Below are 13,678 nucleotides of genomic sequence, written 5' to 3'. Positions count from 1 at the left end.
AAATTTCCGGTAAGTACCTTGTACTTTAAGCTGAGTGACAGTTTAGTACTCGAATTTCAAAACGTCACAATCTAGTACCCTAACTTTCAAATGCCACAATTTAATATTTACCGTTAACTAATTGTTAAGTATCATAAGAAAAGACACAAATGCCCTTCAAGTGTTATCTAATTTTCTTTATCAACCATCAGCAACAACTGTGTAAAAAATGTCCTTCCCAGTTTTTCCTTCGAAGACTGATGAGTGCTGAGATGCGTTTAACTCAAAGATTAATGACTCAATGTTTCTCGTTGCCCTAAACTACTGTTCACCGCCACTGTTCATCCTCTTCAAGCTCTCGAACAGCGGCGGTGCATAATTCTCCCCACGGCCATTATTCTTCCTTCCTTTTTTTTTCTCCTCTCTCTATGGGAATAGTTGCCGTTTTACAATTTTATATCCTCATGGTTCTGGCACCTAAAGCTAAGCTGGTAAGCTTTCTGTGATTGTTTAGGTAGCTTAGGTTAACCACATTAAATTAAAAGTCAAATGATATGTATCTTTTTGGTCCCTTTAAACGCAGACTAAGAGGTCCATTGAGAGCACTATGCCATATGTTGTCCTTGGACTTCTTTATGCATACCTCCATACGGTTGATGTTTGCAAGTAAATATTGGCTGCCAGAGGTACATACTTAACTAGCATATCCCCATGATTTTCAAGAAGTCTATGTTATCAGAAAGGAAAAAAAAAAAAGGAAAACTAATCTTGGTTGTCATCTCCAGTTTCTTTCTTGGTGAATCTTTGCTCATTGCAGCTGTCTGGTATAGCAAAGATGTTCTCAAGTGAGATGACTTTAGCTTCTGCATGGATACACTTGTTGGCTGTAGACCTCTTCGCTGCAAGCTCTCTCTCTCTCTCTGACATGGTGACAGAATGACATGATAATGAAAACGTATTTTGATTAATACCCATATGAATTTCTAACTTCCCTCATTCCTGCAACTATCCAGGCAAGTGTATCTAGATGGACTGGAGAATGGGATTAAGACCCGGCATTTAGTTTCTCTGTGTCTACTGTTTTGTCCAATTGGAATTGTTACTCGTGATCACAAAGACATTGACAAAAGGAGCTTAGGATAGTGAGCAAACAATGTAAAAACAACACTATTACGCAAAATGCTTGGAACTTATCATCTGAGAATTCAAATTTGAATTTTTATTCATTGTCAGCAATAACCTTTCTTCTCTCTCTGTTTTTTCAACAAATCTCTAATTTATCCTTGAATATTTACAGAATGGACCAACATATTGTATTTCTTCTTGGAGTTGTATTCCAAATTCCTTTTTAACTTTTGCCTTAACCAAGCCAATGAGTTCAAGCATCTCTCGGGAATTTGAGCTGCCGGTATTGATGAAGAAGTTAGCATGAACTTTGGAAACCTCTGCACTGCCAACTCTGAAGCCTTTCAGTCCAGCCTTCTCAATAAGCTCCCCTGCTGAAACTCCCATGCCAGGAGGATTTCTGAACACCGATCCAGTAGTTCGTTCCCACACAAGATGAGACCATAACCTCCTGTAAAAAAAATCATATCCCATTGGCATCTCTGAGGAGAACAATGAAGAATTCAGGAAACAAAATTTGAAATCCTTGTTACTTTCTCAGGTATGCTTGTTGACGCTCCTTTACTGATGCTGAAGGCAACAGACGAAATGTTACAGCCACAATTGCTGTCAAATCTTGCATCGCTTGAAAGGGTGACATGCGGTACCCAAAGGCGAAATCACTTCTGTACAAAATTTGATGCCTCCCATCCACTGTAACGATCTCAGCTGTATCAATGGCATTGGCAGTCTCCTATATAATAAACATATAAAAGATCATAGACCCGCACTGGTGTGATCTCTTGACAAACAATTCCAAGCAGGTCAGAGCAGGATTACCTGTCCATTGGCTCCAACGTTCATGTAAGCAGCTCCACCTACGTCCCAGGAATCCCAGAAGCAAATTCCAGACCAGAAAACCCTTCATTAGTGCACTACACGCCTAACCGATTGAACTGGTAACCACTTCCTACTCTGTAGACGCCGGGTTAACTGTATCAATGGCATTGGCAATCTCCTATATAATAAACCCGCACTGGTGTAATCTCTTGACAAACAATTCCAAGCAGGTCGGAGCAGGATTACCTGTCCATTGGCTCCAGCATATTCATGTAAGCAGCTCCACCTACGGTCCCAGGAATCCCAGAAGCAAATTCAAGACCAGAAAATCCTTCATTAGTGCACTGCACGCCTAACCGATTGAACTGGTAACCACTTCCCACTCTGTAGACACTGGGTTCAATCCTCTTTAGGAAGTCAATCCGGTTCAGAATAACACAACCTTCAAACCCAGAATCATTAAAAGGATATTTGGAGCCATTACCGGTGATAATAAAAGGGATGCAGCAGTCACAACATTATCTGTCGTTTAGCGTATGGTCTGGACTGTTGAGAGCTTGGGCTCTGTTTCAAGAAGATGATGAACAATGTGTTTTATTTTTAAGGATACTTGTGACATTTTCAAAAGTCTTAAATTGCACATGAGGTCACATGATATATATAACTGATGGTCCCATAACGGTAGGCACTAAATTGTCGCATTTTGAAAGTTCAGGTACTAGATTGTCGCATTTTAAAATTTGGGTATTAAATTGGCACTCAGCCTAAAGTACAGGGTACCTATTGAGAATTTTTCCTTAATTTTTTCTATTTAGTCTTTACTCTTTATTGTTTACTCTTTAAATTGTTAATTGTTCAAGTTTTTTTTTTATTTTATATTTGGAATTGTAAGGTTAATTCTTTTAATTTTGGCATTTTTCATGGAGTTTTTCTTTATTTTTTTTAAATTTCAGTTATTTTTTGAGATAACCTGAATTGATCCATGGGTCAACCCTAACCCGAACATTTAGGGTTAGGGTCTAGCATTTGATAACCCAACCTGAAATCAACCCAAAGTGTCTTGACCCAACCTGAACCCAACCCACCCAACCCAATTGCTAAGTCTAGTAAAAATCCATACAAAGCAGGAGTATGAATAAAAGGGAGAATTTCTTAAACTATTCCTAAGGTATACCTACCTTTTCAATATTTTTTAAAATTATCTTTACTGTTTCTGACAATTGACTAGCTCTACCCTTACCGTTACAATCCATTAATATTCTGTTAAATTCCGAATACATGTCACACTATGTGACGTATAATATTTATTAAAATCCAATTTTACCCTTCACTCTCTTTCTCTCTCTCTCCTCTTTCCCCTTCGTTCTCTCCTATTTCATCACTGCAGCTAGGGGTGGCAATTTTTTATCCAACCCACTGAACCCGCCCATTTACTTGGCAGGCTGGAGATGGGTTTGATCACCTATTGGGTCAATTTAAATGGGTTGGATTAGGTTGTGGATAACCATTGGATTAACCACTAAAGATATAAGTAAACTTGCTCATCAGCACCTCCACCAGTAGTAGCAACATCAACTGGAGCAACTCCTGGCTTTTTGGTCAAACCAATACAAAGAAATTGAGCATATATACCACTGACTTAAAGAACCACAGCCTTCCATTGGCAAGGATCAAGAAAATCATGAAGGCTGATGAGGATGGAAGACTGATATCAACAGAGGCTCCTGTTGTATTTTCCAGGGATTGTGAGATGTATGTTCATCTTGGATTTGACACTACATTCATGGAACCGCACAGAGGAGAACAAGCATAGAGCATTCCAGAAGAATGACTTTGCTGCAACAATCACAAGAATTGATATCTTTGACTTCCTGGTGGACATTGTCCCCAACGAGGATTTGAAAGATGAGGTACTTGCCTCAATGCCCAAGGAGGAATGCTGCCTTTTGGAGGTGTCCTGCTGGCCCTCTTCATATTTATTACATGCCTCAACGTTCACCGCAGGTTGGAATTCCTAGAATGATCACATGTAAACCTGTGGTGGATCAAGCTTTGTATGGGCAAGTATTCCCATACATGGCTTAGCAAATATGGCCAGAACCGCCACAGCAGCAGCAGCAACAACCACTCTCATATTCTTAAGTTGGAGAACAAAGTGAAAAACTCGTCATGTTAGCTACAAATTCGGTAAAGTTTGAAAGTGCTACTATCAACATGTTCATTTTATGTTTTGAGAAAACTAGTCCGAATCATGTTCCAAGTAGTAGAGCATATTAAGATACATTATTGGCTGTTCGACTGTATTTGGATTCTCTGCAACATATTCTGCATGAAGCAAATATGAAAAAGGTTTATTGACATCAATGGTAGAAAGAAAACAGCAATTAATGGTTCTTGCAGCTATAGTAGTTAACACAGTGAGGGAATTCATGCAAGTCTTTTGCATTACTAATTATCCTGAAATCCGGAAAACATCATACCTTCAGGAGCTATGGGGCAAGCATCTTACTCTTCACTCGAGTTCTCGAGTTTGAAGGTTCAACATCAGATTCCTTCGGTGAAGAAAGCACAGACTTGGTTTCAACTTCCACCTGTAGTAATCGAATCCATCAGTATCATGCTTAAGACAGACCTTTGTACTGACAATTTAGAAGCCAATTATATCTTCCTTGGTTTGGTGAGCTCTTATTCTACTAACATTTGAAGAGACATCAGAATCTTGAATGAACAAACTTATCTGCTTTTGCACATGATGGTACCTGGTTACGAATATCCTTGTCTTGCTGCAGACCCGCCCTTGTGAAGTCCAACACCACTGAAATTAATTCAGCTTGATGTGAGGTATATCCATGATCAGCCTCTTCTATTATGTGGATCTTGTGGTTGTGTATGATCTTGGCAAATTCCAATGCATCTTCAGCTGGCACAATTTCATCTTGAGAACCATGAACTGTCAAAACCCTGTAAATAGTTTCAGAGATGATTCAATACACATGGGTAATGAAATATAGATGATTGACATAATCTCTTTTGTTGGTAGCTAGAAGTTCGCAATCAAAGGTTAAGCCAGATGAAGTTTTTAATAAGAAAGCCTCTGCCCATGTTGAGTAAATAAGGTTCCCTTTGTTATTATAAAATAGCTGGAGAAGTTTTGAATCTGTAGAAATTATTTTATTGCTCTGGCTCTTTCATGGTCAGAACTTTGTTTTCTGCCCTGCTACATACAGGCAAAGGCATCCTAAGGAAAGAAGCCTAGTAGTATATATGCTTTAACTCTGATACTGGATACCTGTTCAAAGGTGCTTTAGTTTGTTTCGTGGAGAGTATCTTGTGAACATATTATTCAGGAAGTACAACGGGAGAGTACTCTGGAGTTCCTTGGACAAAGTGGATAAATTAGGCAGAAAAGAAAGCATTTATCGTTCTACTTTTTCAACTTTACTTTCTCGATAGGATTTCTGGTCTAGATTCTGCATTCCATGCATACTACAACTGCAGTTGTTATGTAAACTACAGCATATTGGAAACGAAGATAATGCAGAGATTAAATAAAACATGTAATTATTGCCTTAAAGAAAAGGAAAAACCAAAACAAAATATAACTAATCATAATTTATCTAACAAGCATAATCTTACAAGTAAATATTATTTTTCTGATGCATAAGTTTCTTAACAATATAAGAGTACCAACCCTTTACGCATTATGTGTATGATCAAACAACAATGGAACTGTTGGATGGAATGTAATCCAACCTGCATTCCTTTTCAATCAAATGACATGCTACAGCCATGTCAGTATTTAGGCGATCCAACAAACTTTCCTCGGTCACACGATACTCAGCTTTGCCTAAAATGCAATTAAATATCAATCAGCTATTCTGATAATGTTTATATCATCTTCAAACAAGAAATTAGGATCAAAACATGATTCCTCATAATTTTCTGAACTTAATATTGTCAAAGCCTAAGAAAATATGATAAAAATTACATGGCAAAGACACATGTTTTAAAAGACACAAAAGCAATTAGAAGCACTAAAGGAACCAAAGGAATGTATATGCTTCTTTTCTTAAGGCTGTGTTTGGCTGCAATGCAAATAAATTTGGACTGGTACAAAACCATGGCAATGCAAATGATTTGAGTGTAAATTCAGACCTGTTTTTGTTTCAAATTTTAGCTTATTTTGTTTGATTGCAGTACAAATGAAGTAAATTAAGCCATGAAGCAGAATAAAGTAAAATCCAAAACAAAATTAAACAAGAATTTGCATATTTTAAATTTGCACTCCCATGGCAATGCAAATGATTTGAGTGTAAATTCTGACCTATTTTTGTTTCAAATTTTAGCTTATTTTGTTTGATTGCAGTACAAATGAAGTAAATTAAGCCATGAAGCAGAATAAAGTAAAATCCAAAACAAAATTAAACAAGAATTTGCATATTTTAAATTTGCACTCCCATGCATTAAAATTAGTGCAAATAAATTTGCACTGCAACCAAACACAGCCTAAGTTGTCTGAAGCTGGCTCATTTTGAAACTTCTCCCTAATGTTGATATATAGATAGATAGATAGATAGATAGATAGATAGATAGATAGATAGATAGATAGATAGATAGATAGATAGATAGAGAGAGAGAGAGAGAGAGAGAGAGAGAGAGAGAGAATAATAGAATTGACAAACTGAAAAAGATGGATAAAGTATGTAAAGCCCATATCTGGGAAAAAAACTCTGGTGGTGACATTAACCACATTCAACTTGAAATAGGATAATGTGAAACATGACCAGGAAATTCTTAGATTGAAAATATTAAATAATTGCTTACATGTTTTATCCTAAACATCAATAAATCCATCTTTCTTGATTCTTTGCAAAAAATCTTTACCCAAGCGACCTTCAATGCCTCTCTCCAGATTAAGGCGGCCAGAAACATTGATAACAGTATGTACATCAGGGTACCTAGAAGCATACAAGAGCACCAAGTTTCCCCCTGCAAGATCCTTGTTCAGTAACAGCAAAACAAGCTTGATGGAAGACAACACTGAGCTGTTCAGATGGATTTCTGAACTACATACTCTTTCCTTCTTCTTCTTTTTTTTTTATTTTTTTATTTTTTTTTTTGGGGGGGGGGCATCATTTTGAAATACAAGGAAATATATGCCCGCTCTTCCTCTGAAGATCAATTGCATTATATTTAATATTTGTCATACTTATTTTCTGATACAGGCACTCATATCATTTCCAAGACCTAACATACTTGTGTTAATGACTTGGGGTTGGCCACATGAAATCTGTTCTTCTACAGTTCTACTCCACTCCATCAAGGGGCCACTCTGTTTACATCATAGGTCCACAAGCTTTAACTATTTTTTAATTATCTTTTGATAGGTCAAGCTTTGTCAGCCGGAAATTGTCAACCTTCGTGTGAAAAATGGTATCATGCTAAAAAATACATTCTATTTAGATAATATGATATTATGATTGAGCTCATTCAGTCTTAAATCTTATGTTACCATGAAAACACTCATGGTTTGGGGGCATATATTTTTCTCCCTACTGCATCTTTAGTCTTCTCTGCACAGCATATGAAGAGGTGTAGGATTGATATGATCCAAGGATGCACTGGTAACAAATTTGATGAAAACTGGAAATGAATTGATATTTTCCAGAGATAAAATCCACTTTTTGGGTTTGTTAGGCAATGGTGGCTCAAGGGAAGGTGGATGGCGATTTATCTAGAAATATAAGACTATGATTTGATTAGGAAGCTAATGTAGGGCTGAAATTCCTAAAATGTTTGTGCCAAAAAAGAAATTGCTACAATATGTAGAAAATTATAGGGAGAGAAAACAAAAAAGTCCAATATCTGAAGATTGGAAAGGAATTTATTCAAACCATATTAAAGGAATGTTTAAGGTGGATAATTAATGAAGGGGAATAACTTTGGAGAGGTTCTTAGGTGATTAGGCACAGAAGGACGAGAGATCCCAAATTTATAGACCATGATTATGTACATGCATGGTGAAATGTATCTCATTTTCCATTATCAGAAGTTCGTATTGAACCATTCCAATACCACAAAAGAATATGAACAGTTTAATGACTTGCAAGTTCAAACCTAGAAAAAGAAGATGCTGACTAGCTCAGTTGGTAAGTTCTTTTGCTGGTTGTGGCAGAGACTTGGGATGTAATCCTGCCTTCACCAGGATATATGAGTTTGGGGGATGGCTACCCCCCATTGTGTAGCCCCATGGAACCCAAAAAAAAACAAACTGAGAAAAAAAAACCATTTTTTATCTGCATCTTCAACATTTTAGTGGAGGTAAAAAAAACATAGTCATTTTCAACATTTTGCAAAGTGCTGGCTTCCAGAATGGCTAAAGTGATTTCACCTCTAATAGCTGAAACCCAAGGTGCTTTCATTGGGGGAAGATTGATTGTGGATAGAGTTCTCATTGCCAACAAAGTAATTGACTCAAGGAAAAGAAGTGGGCATGTGGGGCTGTTATGTAAGGTGGACATGGAGAAAGCCTACGACGATGTAAATTGGAATTTTTTAGATTACATGTTAGGAAGGATGAACTTTGGAGTGAAATGGAGAAATTGGATCAAAGTGTGTCCATTCTCTTCATCTTTTTCAGTACTGGTAAATGGGATCTCATTTGGGTGGTTTAGGAGCTCGAGGGGTTTAAGACAAGGGGACCCTCTCTCCCCACTATTATTCATTTGTGTGACAGAAGCCCTATTCAGATGGGTAGAGAGAGCTTGATTAGGAGGACTGGTGGAAGGTTTCAAGGTGGGAAACAGGGAGTTAGAGATAGCCCTACTTCAATTTGCAAACGGCACTCTTTTTTATTTTTCTGTGATGCCTCTTGGGAGCAAATCTGGAACGTGAAGGCATTCCTAAGGTGGTTTGAGGTGGTAACTGATTTACACATCAATAAGAGTGAAATAATGGCTGTTGGGGAGGTGTCAAACCTAGAGTTATGGGCAGAGGATTGGGGCTGCAAAGTTGGAAAACTCCCTTCCAAATATCTGGGTATGCCGTTGGGTGAAAACTGTAAGTCCAAGGCTATTTGGGACCCCATTATAGAGAAAGTGGACAAAAAATTAGCATCGTGGAAAACCAAATATTTGTCCAAAGGGGGCAAAGTAACTCTAATCAGAAGTGTGTTGTCGTCCCTTCCTGTTTTTTACTTCTCTCTATTCCCGATTCCAGCAAGGTGGGCAGCTGTGTTAAAAAAGAAGATGAGGGACTTTCTTTGAAGGGGTTGGAAGGGAGAGTCAAAATGCCACCTACTCAACTGGGGAAGGATCTGCAACTCCAAGAAAAATGGGGGTCTAGGGATCAGGCCAATGAAAAATATCAGCACAGCCATGCAAGGAAAGTGGTTATGGAGAATCAATGAACAACCGAATAGTCTGTGGAGAAGATTAATAGTGGCCAAATATGGGTCAAGTAGAAGAGAGTGGGATACTGAAGAAGTTAGAACATCTTATGGCTGCTCCCTATGGAAGGCAATTCAAAAAGTTCAACATCAGTTTCTGAAAGGAATCAAATATGAAGTTGAGAATGGCCTCAGGGAGTCGGGGTGATATTTTGGAAGGATTTCTGGTGTGGAGATTGCCCTTTAATGACTCTGTTTCCTGATCTATTAGAGATCTGAAAGGAATAAAATATGAAGTTGAGAATGGCCTCAGGGAGTCAGGGTGATATTTTGGAAGGATTTCTGGTGTGGAGATTGCCCTTTAATGACTCTGTTTCCTGATCTATTAGAGATCTCAGTAAACAAGGATGCATCTGTGGCTGATTGCTTGGAAAGACAGAATGTCAATGTATCTGGAACCCCCAATTCAAGAGATATTTAAATGATTGGGAGGCGGCTTCTTTGGTCAGGTTATTTCAAGTATTGGATGAAGCAAAGATAAACGGGAGTTGGAGAGGACAAAAGGAAATGGCTCTTCGAGAAATCAGGCACCTTCTCTGTGAAGTCCTCCCATAGCTTGTCTAGGGAGGAGCCCTCTGCTTTCCCAAGTGACAAAATTTGGATCAGATCTGTTCCTTCTAAGCTGGCTTTCTTTGTTTGGTCAGCAGTGCTGGATAATTTAGTTAGAAGAGGTTTAGAGGTGGAGGACTTGGGCTACATCTTATGTGGTGGAACTGTGGAATCCTCTAGTCATTTGCTGATCCACTGCAACTTTACCCATTGGATTTGGATGAGAGTGCTGAATCTGTTTGGGGTTAAGATGTGCTTCTCGGCTGATGTGAAGGGAATTATAGCAGCTTGGACACTTGGAGATTTATCCAGGGATGGAAAGGTAGCATGGAGTATCCTTGCTGCAGCAGTTTTTTGGGCACTTTGGTGTCAAAGAAATAACAGGCTATTTGAAGGAAGACAAACTCCAAAAGAAGTTTTTAACAGAATTATGGGGACGGTACACTCTTGGTTGGCAGTTAATCAGTTATTCAAAAATAGGCATATGTCTTCCTTTTTTGATTCAGACTTCCTATTTGTAAGGAATCTATAGTCTTTTCTTGGTCTTTTGGAGGGTTGGAAATCTGTGGATAACTGTTTTCCTGCTGTACAGCTTCTCATTGTATAGAGGCTTCCTTGTAATTTGGCTTTTGATTTTAATAATTACTTTACCTTGCACTCAAAATACCAGTGCAATCGAACTTTTGTCAACAAGAAGGCTTTACTAATTAGATTGTAAATTCTCCAAAAGCCCCCATAACGGTTCCCTCAGATGTAAATAAAACCATGATTCTTTTATATGCTGCATGGACATTAACAAGTGTCAGAATGTGACACAGATCATAGGTATCAGACTTGGAAAACCAAAAAAAAGGATTTGGGGGATTGACAAGTATACTTTGAAAATTTTTTAACATGTTTTATTTTATATAAAAGATAGATGATTGTTGGTAAAGAGAACAAATTAAATTTAAAAGCTTAAATTATTGCAAACAACTACAATAATTTATCACTGATGGTAGTAAATTATCAACTAATACAAGTTTGCAATTCATATCTTTTTTTTGGTAAACAGTGCAATTCATGTCCAGGTTTGGCCTAAAAATTGTTATTTTTAGTTGCATATTACAAATTCAACAAAGAGAATAGAATCCCATGAAGTGTTGTTTCACATTCACTGTTGGTGTCCACACATGTGGACATATGAATCATCCTTGGTTAAAGATATCCATGTAAAATAGATGCTTTTCTCTTTACAGCTAAAGCTTGCAATATTAACATATAATATATATACATTAGCGCACCTTTACTATGACCAAGAATTGCAGTTATTACACGTTTAGCCCCAGAAAAGTGCTTGATTACAGAACGTAAATCATCAGCCTCCCTCCAATAATTGCCATACTGAAAAGAACCTTCACTTTCCCTGGAAAGAACATCATTAGCTCATATACTTTAGTAGGGAACTATGGTCTTTTCTGTTTTATTAGTAGGGAAACTCTTTTAATTGTCCTTTTACTCGCAGCTATTTATCTTTTATGGTCACCATCTTACCCATTCCCTGCAAAGTCAAAGCGAAAAGCACTGATTCTTTCTTTCTCTAAAGCAGCAGCAATGTTCAGCATAGTGTTGTTTTCCTGGACATAGATAGAAGCCCATCAAAATCACAACTAAATGACATTATCATCGTCGTCATTTCTATTTCCTTCAAACGGCCATAGGTCAATGGGTCGGTGTACCTGTAATCAAAAATCATATTCTCTTCCGCCGCGGCCTCTGCCTCTGCCCACCTCTGGCAATGTTGCGGAGGCGGAAGTGGGCGGAGGTGTTGCCAGAGGTGGCGGCATTGGTGAATAAATTGCAAGATCTTGCCCTTAATTGATATTATTTTTAAAAAGTTAAACTTATTTTTAAATTTTTTTTAATAATATTACTTTTATTGATATTAAAACCCAAAAGTTGCCCTTATATACTATTATCCCTTATAAATAACAAGGGATGCCATTCAATTATGTCATACTCTTTGTTACTAACTCCTTATTGGGTTGTGATTGTCCCATCATGAAAACCGAAAAATTGTTAACGCCTTTGCTCACTCATTCTCGGGTTAAATAGGGCTGTTTGGTTACTGTTCAACCTTAGCTAGACCTTGAAAGAATATAAAACTAAGCCCTGAACAAGGGTTGTAAACTGCATAAAAATTATATAGTCAATATCCATAGTTAGGAGGCATTTGGCAAGTTTTTTGGGAAGACCTTCCAAAAGCTCAAGACTTGAAAGATTGATGAGCTTTCACGGGTAAATCTCTAAGGATGAAAGACTGTTCGGTTGCAATTTTTTTAATAATTAATAAATCTTCTCAAAAAGCTGAAAAGACTGGAAGGCTATATGGTATGCATATATAGCACAACAAACAAATGTTGAACGTCTTAATGAAAATGCACCTACGAAATGTCATGTCAGACCCATTGACACATCCAGATGCACCTATGCAATTTTCCATGTATGCTTCATTCTCATCATTGTTCTCATAGAATCTTTGTTACAAGTGAGGGTCTTTAATAGCATTGTTGCCTACTTTGTTGTAGGCAAACAAGTGTTGTACTCCAAATTGCACTCCATAACAAACAAGTGTTGAACATCATTAACACATCCCTACTTTTCCTCCAAGGCTTTGCCTCCCCATCATTGTTATGGCATCTCTCTTGGAAGGTATATCCCTCGGGAACATAGAAGTACAAGGAGTGTAATTTGGAGAATTGTCCGTGCTAGTACTAACTAATCTGGTGTGAGCTAAAAAACAGGATCACTTGTCACTTGGCTAAAAATGGAATGGCCACGCATCATTAGAATGATTTTAAAAATACTTTATTTTAATGATTCCAAAACCAAGGCACCAGTTATGAAATTGGAAGACTTTTCCCCGTGGTTTTTCCCTTTGTCGTCAACCGTTCTGCTTTACTTCGAACCAAACTCGCTGTTCTTTATGCTTCACTCTTATTCGAAGGCAAGAGGTTGGAGATGCGTGTTCTACTCTATGCCTCAGCACTGGATCGTATTTTGGCCTGAGGTCTACTGTTGGTCGAATGTCAGCCTGGAATCACACAATGCTGAATCGAGATTTCAGCCTGAGAAACGACGCTGCAGGGGGGTTTAATCCGCTTCGATCTTGAATTGTTAGCACTCGAATGGTGAGGATTTTCCCAGTTCGAACAATAGAGCTCACAGGTGGTAGGAATTCTACTGATGATTAGACGGCAGAGGAATGGTACTAGGCGAGAATAAAAATAACAAGGGAAGTAAATGGGACCAGAAGAGGTTGGGTTTCTGTGAATCGAGTGGGGAATGGAAGGGAAGTTGCGCCGCTGCAACTTATCTATTCTCGCTGATAGGGACGATGAACAGTGGAGAAATGCCACTGAGTCTCGATGGAGGAGCAAAAAAAGAGGGAGGGAAGAAGATAGAAAGAATGGGAGAAGAGAGATTACCGGTGAGAGAAACTAAAACGGCCGCCGCTGGTTCATCTTCGGATGGAGAAGATGATGAACAGTAAACTCCTCCGAAAGATCCCTTAAAGTCGTCTCTCGGGATTCGAAGAAAGAGAAAGAGGAAGAAGAAAATGACGAATAGAAAGAGAGGGATCGAAATCGAGAGAGGGAGAGACGGCAGTTGCAGCGGCGCCGGTGAGGGAACGAGAGAGATGGCGAAGGAGAGAGAAGAATGTCACGCACCTCGTCCCGTTGTCGGGCACTTATGCGTACCTGACCACGAGCTATGCAC

The 13,678-nt window shown here is 38.3% G+C and overlaps 1 protein-coding gene, 1 long non-coding RNA gene and 1 pseudogene across 2 annotated transcripts; 2 read left to right on the top strand and 1 right to left on the bottom strand.

The window, feature by feature from the left end:
* Positions 1-443: 443 nt before the first annotated feature.
* Positions 444-1,122, top strand: LOC104600700 (protein ABA DEFICIENT 4, chloroplastic-like). Its single transcript, XM_088893002.1, has 4 exons — positions 444-470; positions 563-637; positions 797-858; positions 993-1,122. Exons 1-4 carry the CDS (start codon positions 444-446, stop codon positions 1,120-1,122), a joined length of 294 nt encoding a protein of 97 aa, XP_088749128.1.
* Positions 1,123-3,402: 2,280 nt separating this feature from the next.
* Positions 3,403-4,507, top strand: LOC148789579 (nuclear transcription factor Y subunit C-3 pseudogene; annotated as a pseudogene).
* A 1,000-nt stretch (positions 4,508-5,507) lies between these two features.
* On the bottom strand, positions 5,508-6,992 carry LOC148789578 (uncharacterized). The gene is made up of 2 exons (XR_016079309.1): positions 6,748-6,992; positions 5,508-5,770 (listed from the first exon to the last, which is right to left on the bottom strand). It is a non-coding gene; the product is annotated as an uncharacterized LOC148789578 (long non-coding RNA).
* Positions 6,993-13,678: the final 6,686 nt, after the last annotated feature.

This window comes from Nelumbo nucifera, chromosome 8 (genome assembly GCF_055504915.1).
Source record: "Nelumbo nucifera cultivar China Antique chromosome 8, China Antique-T2T, whole genome shotgun sequence".
NCBI lineage: Eukaryota > Viridiplantae > Streptophyta > Magnoliopsida > Proteales > Nelumbonaceae > Nelumbo > Nelumbo nucifera.
The sequence above is the reverse complement of the archived record's forward strand: the minus strand, read 5'-3'. Positions and strand labels throughout refer to the sequence as shown.

Bases quoted from the DNA above. Each gene is read 5' to 3' on its own strand.
- LOC104600700 (XM_088893002.1), top strand. From the start codon at position 444: ATGGTTCTGGCACCTAAAGCTAAGCTG. The intron at 471-562 runs GTAAGCTTTCTG...CTTTAAACGCAG, and splicing joins TGGCACCTAAAGCTAAGCTG to ACTAAGAGGTCCATTGAGAG. The intron at 859-992 runs GTTGGCTGTAGA...GCAACTATCCAG, and splicing joins GCTTCTGCATGGATACACTT to GCAAGTGTATCTAGATGGAC.